Here is a 24,964-nt window from a genome sequence, read left to right on the forward strand (position 1 = left end):
GCCACATTACGACACCAGTCTGGAGACGCAGATGTTCCGGAATTTTTCCCTTTCAGATACGGTAACTTTCGACGGCACCAAACGGCAAGCATCATTTCTCGGTTTGGAAGCACATACTTTTCGAGCCCCTCATCTCTTTAATGAAAGTGAAAAAATCTGCTCTGCTGTCAAGGATGAAAGACGAACACCTCAGATCCAAAATGCGATCCGCATTCGCACAACACCTAACGCCTGATATTGCGTCCCTTCTCGCTTTTAAGCGTTGTCAGACCTCAAGCCAGCAGCATGCTAGCATGCTGCTGGCTTGCTAAAAGCTTGATAGCAGCTTTTATCTTACCGCGCAATTTATGCGGTATAGAATAAAATTTCATCTTGACGGGGCTAATTATCTTCGCAGTTCTTTTTATCTAACACATTGCGAAATTGGTGCTCTTCACACAGATCCTCCCCCCCCCCCCCCCCCCAAAAGAAAAAAAGTCAGATTGACCCCACTCGTAGTTTTGTTATTTTCCGACTTCTGCCCCTCGGGAGTAAAAATTTCCTCAAGGCTGGCCGCATCGCAGTATGAGTTTGAGACCCCTGGTGTATAAAAGCGAACAGCCCAGAGCAGACGCGCTCTGTCGTTTCTATCACGGCGCCATTCTTGAACTGCTTCCGAAGGGACAATGTTAGTGAGCTTGCAGGATATTGAACCGGCTTGAATGCTATTTTTTACTGCATGGTTGCCGCGAAAATTTTGTTTCACGAACTAGGATCACGTCAATATTATATCACTCGTGCTCTATTTTTCCAAAAAAAGCAAGCATCGTAGAATGTACTGAGGCGATCTTCAAATTAAGGATCCGCTTTTCCTTTGAATGCCATGCAAATGGAAAAAATGCTCCAGGCGCTGCACAGCTCTCATTAAAATATTCGGTTGCTTTCTCGTTTATAAAGGCAGCTGTAGATAATGCCAACACCGGTAAAAATTTCAGGTGATCTCTTCCTAAACAGCTCTTCTAATTGAAGGATGTATCTACAATGATATGTCATCTGTCGCACCAATCAGTATAAGGCCGGCACGATGAAGGAAATGATTGATTTACTGGCTGAAATGCTAGAACGTATGACGGCGTGCAGCCGAACGGCGCGTGACGCCAGCACGAGGAGGCAGCTCAATTCTGCTGCACTTCGGCGTCATCACCTTCGGCAGCTGCGTAAGGCCGCTGCTGCTGCTAAACTAGCCCCCCCCCCCCCCCCCCCTCCCCTGCTAGTGAAGGATTCCGGTGAAGCTGGGAGCCGGAACGATATTTTCCGCTTCTGAGTAGTGGGCGGAAAAGATGGCGGAAGAGGGCAGCCGGCCGGTTGGACAGAGAAAGCACACATGAAGCTCCAGTGGGCGGGGAATCCTCTGTGAAGGCTGGATTCAAGCGGTCGATGGAAATGTAGTCAGTGCGCCCATGAATGTCGACGACGAAGAACTTCGATGTTCTTCTTCACCCACTGACTCTCGGCCATTACGCCTCTTTAAGTTCCTGATTCCGCACCATCTAAATTCTGTAATGTTGCTTTGGGCACCAGGTCACATGGGCTTTCACTTAAATGAGGTTGCAGATACCTTATCAAGAGCCTCTCTCAGCGGCCCAATTGTTGCTGTCCTACCATCGTGTGCATATACAGCTGCGGTGAGGTTTCGCAGCTACACAATATTTCAGGAATTTGCTGCCTCGGCTCTTACATCATCTCCCGAATATCAGCATCTTCTGCATCCTTGGAGTAGCAAAGACTGGCGCTCCCGCAGACTAGAGGTCTCTTTCACGCGCTTGCGTTGCCGGGTTCCCCTTCTAAATTTCTACCTTCACAGATCTGGCCTGGCAGCTTCCCCACTGTGCCCTTTTTGTGCCGAACCTGAGACAATAGATCACTTCCTGCTGTTCTGCCGCCGCTTTTCTCATTTGAGGAAGCGTCTTTTGCAAATTCCATTTCATCAACTGGGCTTGCCGGTGTCTTCCGCGGTTGTTCTTTCCATTGGCGCTTCCTTGCTTGGACGAAGCGACAGGAGTGTGCGCTCTGCTGTGCAAAATTTTCTTCAACAAACGCGCAGCGACTCCCATTCTAATTTCTTTTTCCCGCTCTCAGTCAGTACGACATTGGAACATTACCGGCATTGTGTACTATTATGCACATTAAGCAATTGTCCCGTCTTCGATCTCCAAGTTAACTGGACCCCTTTCCTTCCCTCTACCAATCTATCAGACTAAATACTATTGCCACTGCTTTTCCCGTCAAAACTTTCCTGTATCCAGTAATTAACCGCCTGTGTCTTGGCCACTCCCCCGTAGTGGGTATGTGCCAGCAACGTCTGAGGCCTTCCTTCCTTCCTTTAGAGTACACGGAAGGGCCGTCGTAGGGGCGCTGAAACGGCTTGCGGGCAGAGTCATGGCGAACAAAGACGTGCGTACGAGTCTCGAGTTCGGGTGGAACATGTGAAGATGGTCGAGACTGGCGTCGGAGATGACAGCAAAATAGTGGAGCAGCGTCACGTAATCGGTAGGGTCGGGACTTGTAGACGAATCGGTAGATTCGAGAAATTCACCAGGAAGACGCAGGGGTGAGCCGAAGACAAGTTCTGCCTGAGTGCATCGAAGATCTTGTTTCAGTGTAGCACGGAGGCTGAGCAGAACCAGTGGTAGGCAGGCAGTCCAGTGGGTGGGGTCTAGTTGGGCTTTGAGGGATCTTTTTAGCGAACGATGGAAGCGTTCGATCATGCTGTTGGCGATGGGATGGTAAGCAGCAGTTTTCCAAATAAAGTCATAAGGTTATTAAAAAGTGAAGGTTCAAGCTGGGCCAAACGGTGAGTCGTGCTGGTCGAGGGAACCCCGTACCGGGAGGCTAAGGTTCTGGCGATGGTGTCACTGGTGTCACTGGTGATGGTGTCAGAGGCAACGCTTCGGGCCAGCGAGTAAACCGATCGATGCAAGTAAGAAGATATGACTCTCCACCGGAAGGCAAGGCCGCTGCTGCTGCTACACATCTACCGTTGCATCTGATGCAAACTTTCCTAATGGTCAGCACGTTTCTGTAAGAAAGATTGGCAAATATATTCGGACTTCCTACGAGCGGAGTGGCCGTCAGCTGTTGGTTGTTACTACTTACCAGGAATAGTTGCAGTGATTACAATCGTTCGTATTTTCGGCGTCCTCAAAACGCTATGTAATGGCCCTGAAGTAAACGGCGGATGAGCTTTATTCGGAAGGTACTAGGCGGAATTCTCAGATTCATTCATTAATCAATGTTCTATACGAATTCCTGCATTTTTGTGCTGTGAGGATCGTTAAAAGCAGAAGCGCCATTGAACCACTGTTGAGAGTTTGCGAAAATATGCACCAATAAATAAATTTATATCTACAACTGAAAGGTTTTTGGCTTTAAATTCGACGCAAAGTTCCAGTACTGACGACTCTTGTATGACGCTGGCTTCCATTTGATAATAAAAAAAAGAAAGCGGTTACTGCCCCCCTATAATGGCTTGTACAAAAATTGAACTTACTTAGAGCCTTGATCAATCCTTTCACATCTCGAATCAAGTTTACCATTCGGTATTCGGCTGAGTCCACAGGTCTGGTAGTATGCCCGTAGCCACGCAAATCTGGCGCTACCACACTGTAAGTAGGGTGAGGAAAGAGAAAATATTTTTAAGGAGACGAGAAATAAGGATAGTAAGCTTTATGTCATCAAAACAATGCAGTACTAACGTCTAATGTCCTTATACGAATCGTTTCAATAGTGAAAAAACTAAGGTAATAGTATAAAAATATTAGAGGGTTCATTTTTCCGATATGTAGCAAATTCCTCGCATTGAGAAGTTAAGTCTGCCATAGAAAAGCAATGCGAACGCTTTTGATGATAGCAGAAACATTAATAGCAGAAAAATGGAAGCCTGCGGAAACCGGGAGATCTTCGGCTACATATATTATCATAGTGATATCTTACAATATATGAAAAAAATTGTGATCATAAACTCTTTTTCGTTCAAAAATGCTTTTGTCCAGAATTGTTGGGACGGTTCAAATTTGTCTCCGACAAATACTGACAAGCGTATTGTGCACATCAGTATCGATAGCTGAAGGGCTCGTTTCGCTGCACAAAGGTGCTTTATACACGGGGTAAGATCCACACATAAGTTATAATGGGCATAAATGGTACAGTACTGGACGCGACATGCGGAGGTCGTTAGTTCGCATCTCACTGCCAGCATGTGGTTTTCTTTATTCCTGTACAGTTATAATCTACCTGAATGATTGTGCAAAGTATTTGGCACTGTGATGAACACAATCTACCGCGCTATACTCTCCTTGTTTTGATTGACCGCTGGCTTCAATCATGTTAAGTGTATCCCAAAGAGCCCTTCGCTGCCTTGCATATGTCTAGTCAATTGCTTCGCGCAGGTCTTTGTTCTGGCAGTGTTGATGTCATGCGTAGCATAAGGCCGCTCTCATTGAGCTGTAGCTTACCACACTCGCCAATGCATTTAGCTAGGACTAGATTAGGTTAAATTATAACAGGGCTAAGATGAGGTTAGGTTGTTTGTTGAAACTTAGAGATTAACAATTAACTGCGTGAATTCATGACAGCCTGCCGTAAGTTAAATTAGGAGTAGGCCATGTTTAAATTAAAGATAGGTTCCAAATACGGCCGTGAACAATTAGACAATGTTCTTTGTAAAGAAATTAGCTATCATTAGAAATTAGCAGGTTTGTCGGTTCAAATTTGGTGCGCTTTCAAACAGTATTCGTGGAGGATGGGCTGGGAAGGGGCATATTTTACACAAGACCGGTCTCCTGACTAGTGGCGTCTCCTTGACGCTTGTATGTGTCTCCCAGAATTTTTACGTGCGGGTGAAGTGAGCCGTTTGATGGACTAACAGTGTATACTACGAGGTTGCTGAATGTGATACGGTTTTTTGAGAGATGGTGCGATTCATTGAGGCTATAGGTTTTCCGGAAAATAATAAAACAAATCTTCAGTTGAACTGGCGGCCATGTTAAGCCGCCATGCAACCGTTTACCACATTAGTCAAGTTCTTTTCACGCTGCGTATTTAATTAGCGACAATAATTAAAGACGCACTGCGGTTGGGCACACATGTCCCAAAACGACGCTCTGTTCTTTGGGGGGATCTTTCGTCGTTCCCCCTACTGTGTCTCCGGCCGGCACGCGTGTCCAAAAGGGGAATAGGCTGCAGACTACCGTGAATAATGCTGGATAATATGCACCGCTGGACTTTGAATAAGGAATCCTTTCTTCGCTAAAAACGCCTGATTTGAAGCCAAATACGGTCGTAGTAACTGCATCAGAGGCAGACTTTTTATTTCATTTCCTTTTGCAGATATGCACACCGGTCGCGTAACCGCTGTGTACGATCCACGTGCGTACTGGTTACGCCCACTCACTCGCCTTCTTTACAACAAACTGGCTTTATCACCCACCCCTCCCTCCCTCCAAAAAAGAGAAACTTGTCCATGTCATTGTGGTTACAACCGCATGTATCCGAAGATATATCTAAAATTAAAAACCCGAACATGTCAGTCTTGTCTACAGCCCCCCCCCCCCCCCCCCAACCCTAATGTCCTCCGTAGCCTGCATGGCATTCACGGCCTAGAAAAAGAGTCTTGGGGGTATAATGTAGTTGAGGACAGGGAGAGACATTTCAAAAAATTTTTAACTCTGTTTTCATTCATTTTGTTTTAGTGCTTAAGCTTCTACGGGCCGCTGTAAAGAAGGAACGCAAGGGCGATTTTTTCGTCATTACATGTTTTGGTAGCCTTTCCGCAAAGCTCATAAGCATGTGTGTCTTAGGGGACTAATGTAGTTGAGGACAGGGAGAGACACATAAAAAATGTTCAACGCCGTATTCATTCTATCTTTTTTGTGTCTGTGTGCTTAAGCTTGTACGGGCCGCTGTAAAGATGAAACGCAGAGGTGACAGTACATGTTTTGGTAGCTTTCCCGCAAAGCTCATAAGCTCGTGGGCCAAAACATTGCTTCGCGTAACAGGGATATTTAGTGCAGAATGCGTATGCCGGGCCAAAGTAAAAATGTTTTCTGTCTTGGTTTTCTGCCACTTCGCCCTGCGAATTGAACGATACCATCGAACACAACGAACGCACTGCTAAGCTGCTTAAATCATGCGCCCATTCTGCGAAAATGAAAATGGAGTCCTACATGGACGGGCCGTGGCGACTCAGTGGTTAAGGCGCTCTTCTACGGAGCCGGCATACCCTGTTTCGAACCCGACCGCGGCAGCCGCGTTTCGATGGAGGCGAAACGTTAAGGCGCCCGTGTGCTGTGTGATGTCAGTGCACGTTAAAGATCCCCAGGTGGTCGAAATCAAACCGGAGCCTCCACTACAGCTCCTCTTTCTTCCTTTTCTTCTCTCAGTCCCGCATTTGTCCCTTTCCTTACGGCGCGGTTCAGGTGTACGCCGATATTTGAGAGAAATACTGCGCCATTTATTTTCCCCCAAAACCAATTTTTTTTTCTTAACTGTGCATGGGACCAGGAAACCAGAGCTAGGGCACAGAGTTGGCCACTGCAGCTGGCCACGTTGAATAGGCACGGAAATGTAGGTCACCCTGGCAAACTGACATACTCAGCGCGAAGTGGAGCTCATTGGCGTTTGGTTATATTGCATCCTAGGAAAATCTGACTCCGTAGAAAATCATATATCAGCTCCATGGCCTTCTATGGCTGCTCAAGGAAGAATTTCAATTTCTTCGTTATATCCATCATTTCATTATAAACTGTTTCATTATTCCGATGTTTGTATTAGCAAGAAGAAACGCGCTATATGCGAAACTGGTAGAAAATTGATGCAATGTCCTGCTCCCGCCAGCAGGCATTATTTGCGCCTTTGTGTGCCGCCCACACCTTGTTCGTATTTTCAACAGAAGCTGAGATCATGACAGTCATTATTAATCAATCATGCCGACGGTGCTATTCAAGGAAAACATTGATTAGAACTTTTTGTGCTAGAATTGCATTTTCTCTTATTTTGTTGTGTTTTAAATAGCGACGTAGCAATCAAACCCGGGGAAAGAAAATATTGAGGTGGTGGTCGTTCCACAACCCATTCTATTTTCATCTATATATCAGGAAGATGAGTACCGAATTCTTGCGGGCTTTAACTGCTTCTTCTGGTGCCTTCTCAGTCCTCTGTTGGCAGCACAAAAATGTTGCCTAATTTTGGCACGCCCTCTACGAGTTTCTAGATAGAAAGTTTACAACAGTGAAGAAGCATGAGGATTCCTCGCCATAACTGCCATGGAATTCAATGGTGGCAGTAGTATAAAGATGTTCTGGCATGCTGTTTATGAGAGAGCTGAATACTTGGCGTTCTTTTCTCTGGTAGCGACGCCACGGCGAGTTCCGCAAACCATCAAGTTGGACTTCACTGACAGCTGCAAACTAGCCACTGAAGATGTTGACGCAATTTTTTTTGCCGCCCTGATCAACAAAACTACAGACGATGCAAGCTTTTCAGTAGTGATGTTAAATTCAGCATTTACCAGAAGAAATATTATCATTGCTGGGCATGTTCACACTTCTTGACGGCTGCATCTTTTTTCGCTGGATTGCGTTGTCGCTCCAATGCTCACCCTTCAGTATCTTGTTATCGTGTTTTCTTTGGCTGCGCATTCTTTCCGCTCGTGGAGTTTATTATTTTATGCCTGTGTATCATGACCCGTGCTTCTCGTTGTTGATAAGGAGGATATCCTGCGTACGTCGTATCACCTCTGCGTATCGTTCCCGACATTTAAATGTTCATTTTTGCATTGGAAGATGGGCATTGTGATCACTTTCTAGCACCATTACTCCAATTGCAGCGCGTTGAACAGCTCTCTGTTCCGCAGGGCGCTGCCGCTGGCTGCCGCACATCAGCGCTTGGACTCAAGCTCTTCTTCGGCTCAGTGAACATGCTTCACTGGCGGCCTCCTTTTCCATCTACACCAGAAGCGAATGTAACGGTGCGGCCCCAGAGCACCGCGCACCGTGTGGTGTGGGTCAATAATCCACGCTTTCATTGCTCTGAAGCGCCTAGAACTGTTTGCTGCAGTATTCACGATACTGTTGAACGGTTTCCATCTATAGAACCACAAGATTCTTCCTGTTAAACCTTGTTCATTTCGAGTTGTCACATTAGCAGCCTTGCCTCAGAGGACCGTGAAACAGGAAAGGACAGTGTAAAAAGCATACTGACCAAAATTCTTTGCCAAAGGTTGGCATCTGCCTGTTCCAGATGTACCAAAAATCCAAGAATCCATGCAATAAAAGAAGCATGGTGTCATGCTCATCATGTGCATCGCAGCCTATTGTCACGTAATGAACTTGAATTGTCTGGAATAAAAATAAAAAATAACAATATTTCATCGCCTTGTAGCCTCTCAACTCGTTTCTGCCAGAGAACAAGTGACGGCGATTTCCCTTTCATCTTATTTGTAGAGCGTGAGAGGTTTGTGGTAATTTTTTTTTCAGGGGTGAAAAAAGGTGCGAACCTTTTTATTTCTACACGCTTGGTGGAAAAGGAGACTTCGCACCACACTTGGCAGCGCTTCTTTGCTCGGGGCTTTTAATTTCCTGAAGCGTCTGGGTTGATAGTTAGGAACCGATTAATACAGTTACGTCCCCGGTATTAAAAGACGCGTGACCGACATCAAGGAAGCCAAAGTATGCTCCGTGAAAAGAGTAGCAGGAAAATAAAATGCCTTGAGCTAGGAGGAGAAAACTGCACGTTGTTTCCAGATTGCTTTGTCCGCTTGATGTGTTGCTACTTCATGATTACTTCAGAGGTGACTGGAAGGAAAACTGCGAATGAGAGTACACTGTCTTTTTACTCTAAACAATTTATTCCTCTTTGCTAGGAACATTTTATGTGTACCGTGAACTATTCGTAGTTTTAAGCAGGCAGGGCAGCCCATATAAATATTAAAGGTAAGTTTTTACAAATGCGGACTAAATCTCTGCATTTCCAGGTCTTTTGAAATAAGATAAAATTAGTGAAAGATTCGAAACTTCAGCGATGACATTCAAACACAATTTGCACTGAAAGCTAGAAAAAAAATAATCTCAACCTCCTTCCACACTCACACCTCTTCAGGTCGCAGACAGTAAAATATTTTAAGCACATAAATCAAAGGTGCAATGAAAGGCGTAAATGGCATGCTGAGAAGAATATTGAGCTCTAAAAGAGAATTCAGTTCACGAAAATAACAGCATCAAGTAATGCCAACTGATGTGTTACAGTCAGCACAAGGCCAGTGATTCACATAAATATAAGAACAGAAACCAGCCCAAGGCTGGCATGGTAGCGCGGGAAGAAATTAAACTGGGAATAAACAGCTCACATTTAAATCAGAGCGGGGAATATCGAAATCTTTTCCACTCTTTCCACTTCTTCACGTTCACGCAAGCACACTCGTCCACTCTGTTTCATGTGCGTATGAAAACGTACTTCTGGATTTACGGAAAACTGATTAAGATCATTTTGATAAACTGTGTGGGGGCATATATTGCTCACTGTGTGATAGATGACGCAATCGTTCGCAGACACGAGAACCTGACATGTTAGATGCACTGGTCCATGGAAAGAGATTTGGCTATAAAATTAGTCGCACTGGCTTTGGTAGTAAATGCACTTGAGGTACGGGGTCAAATGGTCTAGCAAATCTAAGAAAAAGGCATCAGTTTGGATATTAGAATCAAGATTATCACACAGAACATGAGTGAAAATTGGCAGCGGGGTTTCGCAAGAAAACCCCTTACGGAATCAATATTGCCAAGGACGAAAAAACTTGTCATCATCCAGAAACTTCATGATTTGGAAGCAAGTGAGTTGTTCCAATATTCTACATAGGACGCTGGTTAGAGAAATGGGGTGATAATAAAGAGGAGATTGCTTGTCATCTGATTTGTACTCTGGAACGACCTTCCTAGCTTTCCATTCATCCGGTAAGCTTCCTTTAGTAAGTGCTTGCGTGAAAAGGAGCGACAAGAATTCAACAGAAATGTGCTTGGTGCTCTCTGTTTGGAATTTGTTTCGTCGATGCTAGCTGATGTCGAGAGCTTCATGTTTTCTATTACAGTGAAAATATCATAAGAATGAAACGACGGACGTTGTACAAGAGGAAGTACAGTGGTCGGAGGTGCACGAGGCGATGCGCCAGATTCATTGGTGAAAACAGATTGAAATGCAACAATTACAATTACAATTCTAATTACAATTATTCATGCCCTTCTAATTACGATTATTCATCCCTGTAAAGGGTACATGAATATAAATATCTTGACGTTGTTTTTTTCACACAATATGTCATGGTCAAAACACATCGATCATATCACAGCTAAAGCTCTTAAAAAGGTAGGTTACTTGAGGCGCACAGTACGGGATGCTCCTAAAGAGACGAAATTGGTCATGTATAAAACTCTAATTCGCCCTATTCTTGAATACGCTTCCAATGTTTAGAATCCATATAAGCAATGTGAAATTGATCAAATAGAATCTGTACAACGAAAAGCTGTAAGATTTATTTTTCGCCGCTACGACTTTCATTTTTCACCCTCATCTGCGATATCTTCCTTAAACTTAAGTCCGCTCGCATCCCGCCGGAAAACTGAGTCCTTAAAACATCTTCACTCAATAGTGCATTCTGCTAATTGCCTCTCAGAGAGTAAGCATATCACGTTTTCAAAACCATCTCTAACCAGGAGCCATCACGATCTTAATATCCAACCCTTTTTTGCCTGTACTAAAGCTTTCAAATACAGTTTTTTTCCGCTTACCGTGGAGAGTTGGAACTCTTTAAATGGAAATATACGTGCCTTTTCTGTGTCTGATTTTGCGTCCGAAATTGAGACGTAGCATTATATGATGTATGCAGCGTTTGTTTCACATTTTGCCATGTACCCCTTTATGCGCGCAACTGTACCGCATGATATATGTAACCACTCCTGCTATAGCCCCTGGAATGGGGCTGCAGTATTTTCAAATAAATAAATAAATAAATAAATAAATAAATAAATAAATAAATAAATAAATAAATAAATTAAAATACTCAGCACAATCAGCGCTACTCACCTCCCTGCACAATGTCTAGGTAAAGGTTATGATATGCGTCTTCTTTGGGTTTAATATGAATCGAACTTTTTATTTGTACCCCGATTAATGCCTAGGTAAGAATAATGACATGCGTATTCTTTGGATTTAATATTTTCCGAACTTTTTGTTTGTACTGAATAAAAAAGGGTATTTAGCCTCATGCATTCTGAAACTTCGTGACAAAATTAATACATAGCGTGCCTGTCCTGGCGTTGAATTTTCTTGTCATAAAGGAAACGGAGAGAGGCAGTGTTAACTGACCGCACGCGGTGGCTTCACAAACCTGAGGTTCCTGGCGTTCACCTCAGTTCAATTGCGGCCCACATATTTACTGAAAGGTCTAATGACGGCTTTGAGCAGACTTGCATTTTTAGCGCAGAAAATATTTCATTTAGTTTTTTTTAGTAACTAAACGATGATTTGAGGCAGTTCCGTATAAGTGCCTTGGCACTGTTGGCTGAAGGGTAGACAGCTTGCTTTTAGAGCTGAAAAGTTACGTTTTCATCTTCTGTGCCATGGGCAGTCCCAGTATAGGATTAATATGGATAAATATGGGAAGAATAAAATTTTGTAAATATATTTAAATCACTTACTATGTTCTTTGACTTCCGGGTGATCTATAAGAGAAAAGATGATAATTGTAGCAAGACTGCAGAGCTGGTCGTTTCATTTTTTCGTTCTTTCACATGCTCATTCATTACAGTACAAAGGTGTTTAAGAACGAAAGAGAAATAAAATTCCTTCTAGCAAGGTGTTAAGCGTCATTATTCCTTAAATTACTACTTGGCAGCGAACGCATAGAGAAGCGTTCACTAAATGCAGCCTGATATCATAACAAGAATAGAATTTGTTAGGAGCCGAAGAAGGTACGCGGGCTCCGAGCTTTCCGGCAATCTTGACTGTAAGAGTGACTTCATGAGTGTACAGAATAAACGCTGCCGGGGTGAGTCGAATGATATTCGGTTTGGTGGGATGATACGGTGCGTCCCGTAATGAATTTTTGGTTGAATCTGCAATGTGCAATTCGAGAAGCCTCGTCTTTGTCAACTGTAAAAACTACGCCCGGAAGCTGGTTAGAACAAAATGGGCACACGGTATTTGAAGTGAGTGCCTAATGTGTTTTCCCACTTGCTCGTAACGGATATATCCGAAAAATTGCCGAGCTATCTGCTCCAAAATCATCGCCCAAAAAAACACCGCTCAGACTACTGCGCTAGTAGGGGTTCTGTACATCCAGTTCATGAAGTCACCCACTCAACGAAGTTGATTGTCCGCAAACTCCGAGTCCGCGTATCTTCTTCGGCGCCTAACGAAATGGCAAGGATCTGGAAAAAAAAGGTCTGGAAACAGTGATCCGACAGAAAGCCCGTAAACGACACAATACAAGCAACTAATCATCAACCCACGTCCGTCTTCTGTGGGCAGTCGGGTTTCGTTCTCATGTGGTGCGTCCTACGTCGTACAAACGGTAATATGCATGAACTAGTGCTTGCGTGAACATAACAGAGTACCCGAGAGAGGCAGGTGCAGTAATATGCCTCCTATTTCTGCCCGGTCTTCGGCAGGTCTAACATTTTAAGAAGGTAACACGAAAAACGCACACATGAGTTTTGGAAGCCCTAGGTAATTCGAAACTTTGGCACCATATCACTTAGCTTCCTGCCTGAAAATGAAGTAACCGTGTCTCCTGTCGAGCAACTTCTCCATTATTTGCCTAGTTTTCAGCAAGCAATCCTTAGTCATTTTCCACTACATTTTTAAGTCTTTTAAGTTTCAGTGCCCTCCTGTTGTTCGGCAATCTGTCTTTTCCGTTGGCCCGTGTTAATCATCTTGTTTAAACTGTGGAATCTTCTTTGAACTTTATCCCGTTGATTGGCCCTTTTGTTCGCGAGTGATGCTGAAATAGCGAATAGGTTCCCGCTAGAGTGTAAAGTGTGTGCACACCTTCAGAATAGATGAAGGCGTGTGGTTCGAAACACCAAGGATATAACCATGTTTGGTGAGTTTCGATGTGATCTTCTGGGCGCCGATAGCTGATCGCGATACGCTATCTACATTTGCGCCTGTTGTACAAAGTACTCGTGTGTCGCTAAGGAGCAACACAAGGTAAGAGTTGTCGCCGCAATGGACACAAATGTACATGAGGCAACTGTGAACTTGTCTCAGCTTTTTAAGGACCATTTTAGGGGTCGATATATGTAGTCTCCAATTTTGTTTGGTTTTCCTTTTAATATTTTACTTTCGTCCTATTTATAAAACGCTATGCAATTGTCTTTCTTACCAATGAAAGGCGATAAAAGCTGCTTTTTGAATAAATGAAGCTTAAAAAATTGGAGCGAAGAAAACAAAATGAGTGGGCCAAGGCACTTAAAAATTTCTCTGAAAGGCGAAACAGTAGAAAGCACAAAGTATACATATTTTTAGCGCAAACACGACAGGACACAGAAAGAAACACAAACACGCACGGGCGCTAACTTGCAACCGATATAGTGAGGGACAACCACGGCATATATATATATATATATATATATATATATATATATATATATATATATATATATATATATATATATATATATATATATATGGTGGCAATAGAAAGTTGCCACACTATCACGTCTAGTGTGATAACTTTCTGCTGGCTATTTTCCAAGTGTTAGGCTGCGCCTGTGCAGGCCTGCGGATATATATAAGCCGTAGTTGTTCCCTCAATGAATCATGTGCAAGTTAGCGTCCAGATTTGTCTTTTTTTGTTTATGTGTCCAGGTAGCCCAGCTAGCCCAAAATATAACATCTTTAAAATTGAAAGCACATTCCACTCGGGAGGAATGTGGCACCTACCGTTAAATTGACGTATCGATGGGTTCCAAGAGTCTTGTTCCTGAACTCAGGCGGTTCTCCACGACGTTCGGGTGTCAGTATTACTTTTCCATGCAACGCCACTTGTATTTTGACGTACGCCTGCATCCAAATCCACATACTTGTGCCGATAGCAAGAAAAATCACCTTGCCAAGTGCTGGTGGCAGCATCGTGGTGAAAATTTATCCGCCAAAAGTTGTCGAAGTGGTATCTAAAATGAAAAGACGCCACGATTATACTACTGATATGGCAGCTCTCTTTCTTGGAGAGAACTAAGGACTGTAGTATCAGTCCATGGGACATAAGAAGCGTCTGATGGAAACAAAACACCGTAATGAGAGCGCTGCCTTACGCAGCGGACTTGTTACGTTGCAAAAACATAACTGAAAACCATACTATCCTCATTCGCTCTAGCACTCTTTTCCTTACCGGCTTTAGTAGCGGCTTTTATTTTCTAGATTATTTGTCTTAGCTTTTAGCGTGCTTTAGAGGTGTGTTGTAAGTTTCCTGCAGTTCTGCTTCTTTAAAATTCCAGGTGCAGGAGAGAAATGTTTTTTTGCATTGTAATCTTGAAGTCTACCCTTTAATTTGAAGTATAGAAAGCTAAGTTAACATAGTGGCAACATGTCTAATGTATCAACAGTGCACAGTTTTAGTATTGCTCACAAGGGACGTAGATCGTAACGACACCAAAATTATTCAGCTCTCAATTCCTTTCACTGTACGAAACTTTCGAATGATCTTGGAATGATTCAGTCAAGGCTAAGGTTCCTATTTTTTCGACACCTGCTGCGCGAAAAAACGCGCTCCAACATGACTGCACGCACCTTGCACGAATGTTACATTTATTATCCATCTCTTTCTACCCTTTAATGTCTTTCTACCCTTTAATCGCTCGTGTTAATGGCGCAGCTGTTAACGGGAACTCGAATAGATCGATCGTAGTAATAACAGCCTATGGGGCGAGTTGGTGCACGATATAATGACCGGTGGCCCAAAGACAACGGCACAAGGGAAGGACAACACATGCGTTCATGTGTTGTCCTTTCCTTGTGACGTTGTGGTTGCGTTGTAGTTAATTCAGAATTGATTGCTTGTAGCGGCTTTTATTCATGCGACTTTAGTTCAAATGACTATCATAAAAAATTGTGGGGTTTTAAAAGGGGGGATAAACAGTTTCTCTTCACTTAACCGCAGCTGACACAGTTCAAAACCGCCCGGACCCCCTCCCGTGATCGCGTGCGCTACCGAGCGCACGCTGACGACGGTAGGCCTTCCTCAGAGGGAAGAAATGAACGACACTCTGGCTGACACAAACAGGCATTTCTTGCTACAACAACTATAACGCCAGCTATAACGCCGTAGTTACCTCAACTGTGGTTAAGGTCGCCCGTCGGGATCGGGGTCGTCGGACTCACCAGCAAGGTTACGAGGGAATGTTCCCCACTCTAGGGGCACGGCAGACTTCGAGGCTGGATGGGAGGAGGTGCGGGAGAACATTCCTCCCTACGAGGCCTCGCCCCGCTGGCCGGAGAGCGGAACGCCGCTGGCGATACGTCAGCTCCCGAAGACGTTCCCCAACTGAGGATAATGCGCTCTCCCGCGAACGCGCATAGGAATCACGCTGTCCGTGACGCCCTCTCTTGTTAGTTACGGTAACTAACTAAAAAAAGACACCTGGCGCCATGGGCCTAGGCGATGCCGTGGGAGGGTGCACTATAGCGAACTAGACAGGGGTAGTGGGGCGAGGGAGGCTGGAGAGCAGCGGCCTCGGTGATGTGAAAACCACCTCAATCTTGTGCCGCCGCGTGGTGGCGCTAGTGCATCTTTCACATGAAAGCCGCGCGCAGCGTCCTGCCACGACTAGTGACATGTTTACCGGTCGCCTGCAATTTCACGTACAGGCTTCTCATTTTTTTTAAAGCGAAAGCTTTATTGTCCGCAAACTCGCGATTTCGCCGTGGCGGTACTTCATGGGGGCACGTGACGTCAAAACGCGCGCCTCGCCGCGGAAGGTTGCTGTCCTTCGCGCGCTCGCTGCGCCATCTGGCATGACGTCACACCGCGTCGCTCGCCGCCGCCGTTTGGTAGGACGTGACACCGCGTTCCTCGTCGTTGCGCTCGCCTCTGCTCGCTTCGACAGCTTCGTCGCATGCGTGATAAGATGTCCCGGGATTGAAAAGGAGAGCTGGCGTGCGCCGCAACCACAGTTGAGGCGACAGTATGGACGGCGACAATTTTGATAAGCTGGAGGAGGCCTGGAATCGAGAGCGCAACCAGATGAAGAGGAACCGAATCACCGAGGAAACAGACGAACAGCGCGCCGAACGACCGGCTAAACGCCGCAGGAATATGCCGCCGCGAGACAGGCACGTATAACGTCCGGTGTCTCCACCGCTAGCAGCAGCGATTGCAGCCGGAGGAGAGACCCGAGTCCTGCTTCACTGAAGACGGCCCGTGATGAACGATAGAATGCGACCAAGAGACTTCAGCGGGCTCAAGAAACCGAACAACAAAGTGCCGTTCGCCTACAGAATAGGCGTAACAGAGACGTAGCCTGAAACGCGGCATGTCACGCCGTCAGTGTTTAGTCTAGTATCAACAATACATACCTACATAACCAAACTTACCTGGACTTGCAATCAAGATTAACCAAGGCTAACCATGGTATGCCTTTGCTTTCGCTACGCATATCCTGGCTTAGCTGAACTTAGCCACTGCCAATTTTTTGTCTGCAGTATACAGAGATAAAATTATGAGATGGGAGACACTGAACGTAATTTAATGGCTTGCGGAAATTCACTTCACTTAAACTAAAAAAAGATCAGAGTATCAAACGCTTCTCCTGCAAAAACGGATGTGAAGAAATATGTGTCAGCATATAACTTGGCCTCAGTAAAAACCTTCCAAAAATTTACATCCTGAACGAATTGTTTTTCAATGTGCACAATTCAGCCAGTTTGGATATTTACTCACTTTTCTGGCGCTCTCTTTTTCATCAATAAAAACTACTCGAAAAATACATATGTGGCATACATTTATCTGCATGCATAATCTGCAGGCTCAGTTAATAAACTTCAAAACGGCTAGCCGAGGTTTCGATGAGCTCATAGTAAGTCGTCTTAATATGGCATAAAAATTAGCAACGATATATTGAAATAAATATGTATCCCTCGCACATGTTAATTCGTTGTCCTCCGCACTTTCATCCTCTGTCGTCTGCTCAAAAAGACCTGGTACGGCCGTCAAGCTATTCTCACAGTGATGGCCAAGGAGCATATTAGTAGAGATGCTCAGAAGATTTGATTTTATTCGATTTTGCACTGGCTACGTGGTAGACAGTATTTTGCAACTTAATCCCCCGGCCGGCCACGGCGGACGCGTTGCGATGAAGGTGGAAACAAGGCACCCAAGTACTGTTCAGTGTTACTGCACGTTGAAGAACCCCTGCGGTGGACTAAATTCATGCTTAGACATCCACTATATGGCGTCTCTCATAGCCAACGTATTGCTTTGGAAGGTAAATTCCATATCTCTCATACATGTTGGTATACTGCAGGCATATCTCCTTCCTGAGGACAAAACACTGTAGCCCATGTACCACACGGGAACGTTTAATGGCATAAAGTCCCTAAAAGTACGCTCAGCAGTGTGAATGGGGTCAACGTATGCTCCCATCAAGAGATTACACAGTTTCACTACAGCACCAAAACTTACGCACCGAACTCATCGCACATGACAACCCTATACCAACAGCATCCAATAAATATATTGTGGCTCGGGGCAATTATTTCCGTGTTTCAATAACGCTGCCTGTGACCCTCACAAGCTTCCTTATATGCGCTCAAAGGTCTGCACTTTCAGCGTTAAAGGCCGGCCCATTCGCCAGAAAATCCGGCGTTGGTGTTGTGAGCGAAAAATACTGAGCATGGCTTTCGCAGGTGGTCCTCAGAGAACAACCAAGGAGGCGAGTGGGCCACCTAGGTCACTCGACCTTGCGGCGTGATCACAACCTGCCCATCGGATAGTGAGAAAACTTCCCACCGTGGCAGGTGGCGATGAAATCAATGACTGATCGTTCGGGAACAGCAACCTTGGCTCCGCAAGGCATATAGTTATGCGAAGGAATGCGCTAAAAGCGGCACAAGAAGACAACACACACACACGACACTTGTGCCGCTTTTAGCGTCTTCCTTCGCATTATGATCAACCAACTGGCCCCGGTAATAGCTTTGCAGGGCATAAAGCGCTGGGAGCACTTGCCATCACGGGGAAATGGTGCATTGCTTAAACCGGTGCACCACTGCGCCAGGATGGGTATGAGGAATCTCAGAGATCTATGAACGTAAAGTTGAGAATGACCTGCATATATGGGAACTACCCCATTACGCTGTCGCGACATACGCTTAAGGCGGACCTTAAGTCTGCTTTCCAATTTTTGTGCGAGTTATCAGTGCACAGCAAATATTGTGCGATTCACGTTAATTCTAGAGAGTTTAATTTAGGCACAAGGTTTAGAGCAATCTATCTTTTTGTTAGTCGATCGAATCACTAGTTTACGAAGAAATTTCGTGCATCATCTGCATAATTTTTTCCAGCCACTATCTTGGCCATAGTGACTGCATTAATTAGAGGAATGCAATAACCGCTGCGCGTGCTAGGTATGTTGCGGGCAAGCAAAAGTCTGGACCACGCTTCGGCGGTCAAAGTTTTCTTACGCCTTACCTGGCGATTATTAATAGATATTTCACGCATATACCAGTAAAATTTACTTTTGCACATAAAGGGAGCAAACATTTCTATTTCTGTTACGTGACGCGGCAGAGCAGTTTGAGCGCCGAAGCGTGGTCCATTATTCAGCCCGCGGTTCTATATGCTCTTATGCCTTCATTAGCAAACGAGGAGCGTCGGTGCATAGCACAGGACCCTAAGTAATTGCAACCAATCCAGAGCACCAAATGGCTTCAACAAGAAGGAATTAATCTGATGGACGGGCCGTTCATGCTTTGTAGCCGCATTTAGCTCCCCAAGCTTTGTTGGAGGCAAATCATGGCCTCTGATGAGCGACTTTTTTGCAGACATCCCTAGCAAGGCAGCATTCAGTGTCGTCGAACATGGGCATCGTGAGTATACTGATCCGATGAGTGGGCTAATTTCGCGGCAAGCAAGCGCTTAATGCGCACAGCGCGACGCCAGCCTGCTTCAGGATGGATGGATGGATGGATGGATGGATGGATGGATGGATGGATGGATGGATGGATGGATGGATGGATGGATGGATGGATGGATGGATGGATGGATGGATGGATGGATGGATGGATGGATGGATGGATGGATGGATGGATGGATGGATGGATGGTGTCACCACTTCGCATTCGAATTCTCTCTCTCTTTCTTTCTCAACCTTCTCTCTCTCCTTTTCGGCTTCTTCTTGAGCCTTCTGTCTCTCCTTTTCAACCCTCTCCTTTTCGGCTTCTTCTCGAGCCCTCTGTCTCTCCTTTTCAACCTTCTCTCTCTCCTGGTCACCCATTTCCGTAGTTCAGCCCCGGACATCCCCATCCGGGTGCCAACCTCAACTAGTTCCTTTAAGCTCATATTTGGAGAAACAACTCCTCAAGACAAATACTACCTCTATACGGTGAACCTCAATAACCGCTTCAGCGCAGCACCTCACAATATCGCTCTGCTGCTTAACACTTGTTTACTACCTCTTCGTAAACTCCTTCCGACTCTTTCTCCGTTCTCTGAGCTCACAAAACACCAAGCATCCTGTCGTGGACGCCACAATATTTCTCCACTTCGCGCACTTTTGCGTGCGCTCCCAGACACCCTTAGAGCGTGGGGGGGTAGCCGCCTCGGTCACAGAGGAGATGCCCTCGACCTAGCGTGGCAAGCTCAGCCGGAGACCAGCTAACAAGTGACAAGAGGGTGGGTCGTTTGCTGCCCAGCTTTCGCCGGTCGCAAGCCAGAGAATGGGTCGGAGCCAAAGGTTCTCAAAACAAAACAAAGTTTATACAGCTAAGAGACGATACAGAGGAAGTTACAATCACTCGTACGAGCACATACAGTGATTCACAAATGCAATGCAACTCATGCAAAGTCACAATAGAGAGAGATACAATTCAACAAAAGCTTTGCACCTAAACTGCACTAACACAGGGAGAGACAAATAAAGAAAATACAATTTGTTCACCGGGCACTGCGACAGTCCGACGACCTGAGGAGCACAACGGGGCCGATCCGCAGACTTGCGCACGTTGCCTCGCTGGTCCGGGGCTGGGCGGTGGTGTTCTCCCGGGAGTCGAGCGGGCGCGCTTCTCGGAAGCGTAAACGGCGGCTCGGGCTAACAGATAGCGGTTGCAGCCCCTCATTTATAGGCGCAGACCGCGTCTGTTTGTTCTTCAACTGCACAAACTCCTCCTCGCACCTGGCGCGCGACCCCATTGGTCGAGTGCGGAAGTCACCGTCCAGAAAAACCTAGGTCCTTCTCGGCACGCTGAGTCATCGGCGCAGGAGCGAAGGGGAGAGGGTATCACTTTGCCGCGGACAAGGTTACCCCCTTTCCGTTGACAAGAAGCAAAAACTTCTCCAACATTCGCGCCGGCGAGCTGAGTTGCGGCAGTACGCAAAGCTACACACTCTCCGGGGGTCCTTCTCCGCTGTTTTTGTTTTATTTTACCGCGCGCGGGCGCGATTGCTTAGGCGCAGGCCATTTTTTTTCGAAAATGCGCCGAATTTTGTGACAGATGAATGGATGGATGGATGGATGGATGGATGGATGGATGGATGGACGGACGGACGGACGGACGGACGGACGGACGGACGGACGGACGGACGGACGGACGGATGGATGGATGGATGGATGGATGGATGGATGGATGGATGGATGGATGGATGGATGGATGGATGGATAAGGCTGAACCCTTTAAATCGGGCGGTGGTTCAAGCCACCTAGCCACGACTTGTGAAATCTTACTCTTGTCTTGACTTAAGCCACCATTCAGATAACTTTCGCTTGGTTACTTCTACCCGCTTAAAATCTACTTTCCCTTCACTGTCCTTAAACACAAATGCTTTGGATAAATCAGCCTCACTGCGTATCAAGAGTATCAAGTGTTCAGCCATTTCCTCCTCTTCTACGCTCGCAACTCACAACGTGCCTATTTCGTGGTACCTGACTCTATATGTTTTCGTCCGCAAAACTCCCGTCCTGGCCTCAAACAACAAAAAGCTTCCCCTATAGTTATCATAGATATTTTCTTTGGCAATTTCCTGCTGAAAGATCCTGCATGTTCCCAGTGCCGATTTCGTCATCATTCCGTGGTCGCACCGCACCACGTGACCAACCGCGTGACTCGTCATGTGACCAACCGCGTGAAGAGCCACGTGACAAGAGCTAGCCAGCCAACCAGACGAACCTGGACTTGCAATCAAGATTAACTAAGGCTAACCAAGCTATGCATCAGCTTTCGGTACGTATATCCTGGCATAGCCGAGCTAAGGCACTGCCAATTTTTTTTTTTGTAGAGATTGAGGCACGCCGACAACACCTGTGCATAAAAGGGCGGTTGTCAAGGGGGCTTCTGGTACGTGCATACGATACGCGAGGAGTTCGTTAAATTGAAATTGCAGTTTAAAATTGCTTCGTTGAGTAGTGAATAAAACCGAAGGCTCTTAAGGGGGCAGAGATTCATTATTTTGAGCATTTACAGCAGTAATGCTCTGAAAATAAAGTGCACAAAATTTCAGGCTTGTAACTTACAAAAAGTTTCGTTTTCTACAATGTCTTCTCCCTTCTACGCTTTGTGGAAAGTCTGCAGGGTCCACAAAATGCGGCAGAAGACTGGTTCAGCATTCACTAGGTTCCATACTGTATGATAGGTGTAATGACGCTGTAAAATTTTGTTTTGTGCCCGACGTAAATTTCCAGTTCCACCTTTATTTTTTTGCTGCGGGTGTCCTAGACAGAACGAACCAGCGAGTCGATGGACTGACATATGTAGGCCTGGAATGCTGCCTGATCCCGGTGACCAAAGCCAACGGCGCACTCCCTTATCATGATGTACTACACAATGTTGTAGTACACTAGCTTGTACCACACCTTGGTGTAGTACAAGCTATTAGGATCATCCCAAAAACAGAAAATTGCTATCCACAATTCAAGACTTACGATATACTAGATATTAGTAAACTAACGAAATACAAATTACTTCTCGAAATAAGGCGTCAGTGTGCATTATACCGTTCAATATGTGAGGTGAAATACTATAACAAGTCCACCCCGCAGGAACTTAGGCAATATGCAAAACAAATGCGCAGGCTACGTACGATGTGTGGAGATCACAGGTTGTGTACAGAATAAGTCTACTGGGTCAAAATCCTGCCGCTTCTTAATTACTATCGACCAATTAGTCACAGCAGAAATTGAAGAAAAGCCCGAAAATTTACGTGCGTTTAAGAGGCAAAGAAGGAAGTTTCTTATGGTATATGTATACTGTTTTGTTTCGTAAAAAGAAGTATAATATTTGAATTGTTAACATGTATGTACAGGTATATTATCTTTTGTTTTCATCTTATTTAGTTTATGATGAGCATAAGCGGGGATTTTTCTTCGTTTTATCTTAGATTGTTCTGGTGTGGTCTCGCATACATATTCAATATTTATTTTATCCTCAGTTACGCTTTTAAGACCTGAATGTATTCTATATGAAGTATGGATGCATTGTATTACAAGTGTTCTCAAATTTTTAAGTTGCCAATGTTGTTAATCGTGAGGTGGCCTCGTCAGCCGGCAAAATGTCTTTAGCCTACTCATCGATTAACGTTTTCTGCAGAATGTTTGTCTCAAATAGAGACTACTACTATTACATGACAGCCATTTCCTTTATGAATGCTCTAATCAAGACGCAGGCCTCAGTACCCAACAGCTGCAGAACTACTGACCAAAGTGGCCGTGGTCAGTCCTTAGACCCAGCTGAGGGTGCTAAAAATCTCTCCCTCCGGAAAGGCGGCGTTTATAAAACGAACATGGCTGCGTTTAAAGTTAGTACCTTGTCTAGTGAGGCTAGTCTAGCGGTGTTGTTCTAGGATCTTGGGGCCAATGAAAGAAACGTAGGTTAAGATAACTTTTTGTTGGGCAAGTTTGTGGTCTATCCCGCTGTCCTCTCTCATTTGGTGGGCGTTTTTCAGGAGGCTGTAAATAGTTAATTTGCTCTTGTGGATTACGGTAAAACAAGACCTAGTTATGGTATTTAAGATAAATAAGGTTAGAGCTGGAAATATAGAAGAATTTTATAGCACGATAACGAGAGGCGGGCAGGTGTCTTAAGTTCAATAGGAGGTACAAATGAAGGCGGTACAAGCCTACACGCCTACCTCCAGCCGTAATTGACATGTAGTCAAAAGCTTCTATGAATACGTGAAATTGGGAATGAGCGAAGAAAACACGCTACATGTGTTTTTACTGCGTGTTAGCCTCAATCAGGATTCGATCTAACGCCAAGCCTAACAAAGCAGCTTTGTTCCTCGATGCAGTAGTTCCCACCCAACACCGCAGTTTCTCGCGCCGTTTGTTCAGGTGATTACAGAAAAGGCTGATGGCGGTGGCTTCGCTAGCCTAAAAGCAACCACACTATAAACAGGAATGCACCTGTATGGGAGTAAAAAGGAAGAAAGCTGTGCAGGTAGGCCCTGTGCTCTGCCTTTGTCAAAGACCAGAAGGGAGTGAAGCTTGGGCACTTTCAGCAGCCAAAACAATCAGAAACAGGCCACTCTCAGTTTTCATAAGGAAGAAAAAACTCAAAACTTGAATACAGAAGTCGCCGTGAGCAGCGATTTTTCAAGGAACATCAACTTTTGGCGCAGATCTCAGAGGCAATACTACGGATACATTCACTACACAACGTTGCAAACTGCGTTCTTTTTCTTTTGTGCGTCAATAATTTTGAACGACTCGTGGGAAGATTTTTAAATTCAATTTAGTTCCAATTTTTGGTGCTGGACTAAGGTAAACATTGGCAGAAATAGTCGGAGAATCATGTTTACTGAGAACAGTAACGGGATGAAGTGTTCCTCAGTGATTTATAAGTAAGCCGACGTTGAGAACTTTATTAGCTGTTACACGATAAAATGATAACCAAAAACTAACAAAAATGACTACTAAACTATGCGTTCTAAGGCTCTTCTGACATGCAGTCAGCGATACAGGAAGGGTACTCACCTAATGATATGATAACTTTTCTGACAGCAATGCGGCGATGCACTTGCATATTTTCTGAGTTGCCCTTCGAAGCACTCTGTTTTCCTCCGGCCCTTTGGCCGTAGGTTGATAGTCACCGCAATGAGAGGAAAAATAAGAGAATAATGCAACTGAGAATATGTGCCACCATAAGTAAATACACAGGAAGAAAGACGGTGTAATGTTTTTCTCTTGCGCTTCTGAGGCGACGGAAAGAGTGCAAATCTTTCTAGGCAAGTGTGAGCGTACTGAACATGTGTGGAACTTCTGGGAGGCGTAGATGCGCTCCGAAGAGAGAAGAAAGAACAGACTATTGTTCCCCATCGAGAAAAACAGCACAGTATTGTTCTGTCATATGAGAGGCAACCCTTTATTCGCATACAGCTGAAATATCAGCATCTTTTCTTCTTGTTGGTCTTTTCGCGTCTCACAAAGGTTCGAAATCCTTGGCACATCCATGCACAGTAAGAGTATTGTCCGTGCATTACCTTCACTTTAAAGAATACTCTGACTCTACAGAGTCGTTGAACGTTCACTGCAGAAATGGCTTTTGAAAAGAGTGCCTTGCCCGCTGCGATTTCGCAGACTTCCACTGAAATCTGTCCGAGGAAACTTTTTTTTTCAGTAAGTCAGTATGCTAATGACATTGCCCTCTTTGTCTATTAGTGCATATCCGCGTTCTTTACAGCATGCTCGAGTTTCTCCAAGATGAACTTCCTTATATTGGCTACCTG

The 24,964-nt window shown here is 45.0% G+C and overlaps 1 protein-coding gene across 2 annotated transcripts in view; it reads right to left on the bottom strand.

The window, feature by feature from the left end:
* LOC144134897 (epoxide hydrolase 4-like) overlaps window positions 1–24,493 on the bottom strand; it is a 55,353-nt gene extending 30,860 nt beyond the window's left edge. For both annotated transcript variants that reach the window (XM_077667704.1, XM_077667705.1), the window contains exons 1-5: window positions 24,213–24,493; window positions 13,975–14,204; window positions 11,727–11,750; window positions 8,239–8,375; window positions 3,530–3,642 (exon numbers count right to left, since the gene is read on the bottom strand). In XM_077667704.1, the coding sequence (XP_077523830.1) occupies window positions 3,530–3,642; window positions 8,239–8,375; window positions 11,727–11,750; window positions 13,975–14,163 (463 nt within the window). In that variant the 5' untranslated portion in view covers window positions 14,164–14,204; window positions 24,213–24,493. The remainder of the gene's footprint in view (window positions 1–3,529; window positions 3,643–8,238; window positions 8,376–11,726; window positions 11,751–13,974; window positions 14,205–24,212) is intronic.
* Window positions 24,494–24,964: the final 471 nt, after the last annotated feature.

This window comes from Amblyomma americanum, chromosome 5 (assembly GCF_052857255.1).
Source record: "Amblyomma americanum isolate KBUSLIRL-KWMA chromosome 5, ASM5285725v1, whole genome shotgun sequence".
Classification (NCBI taxonomy): Eukaryota; Metazoa; Arthropoda; class Arachnida; order Ixodida; family Ixodidae; genus Amblyomma; species Amblyomma americanum.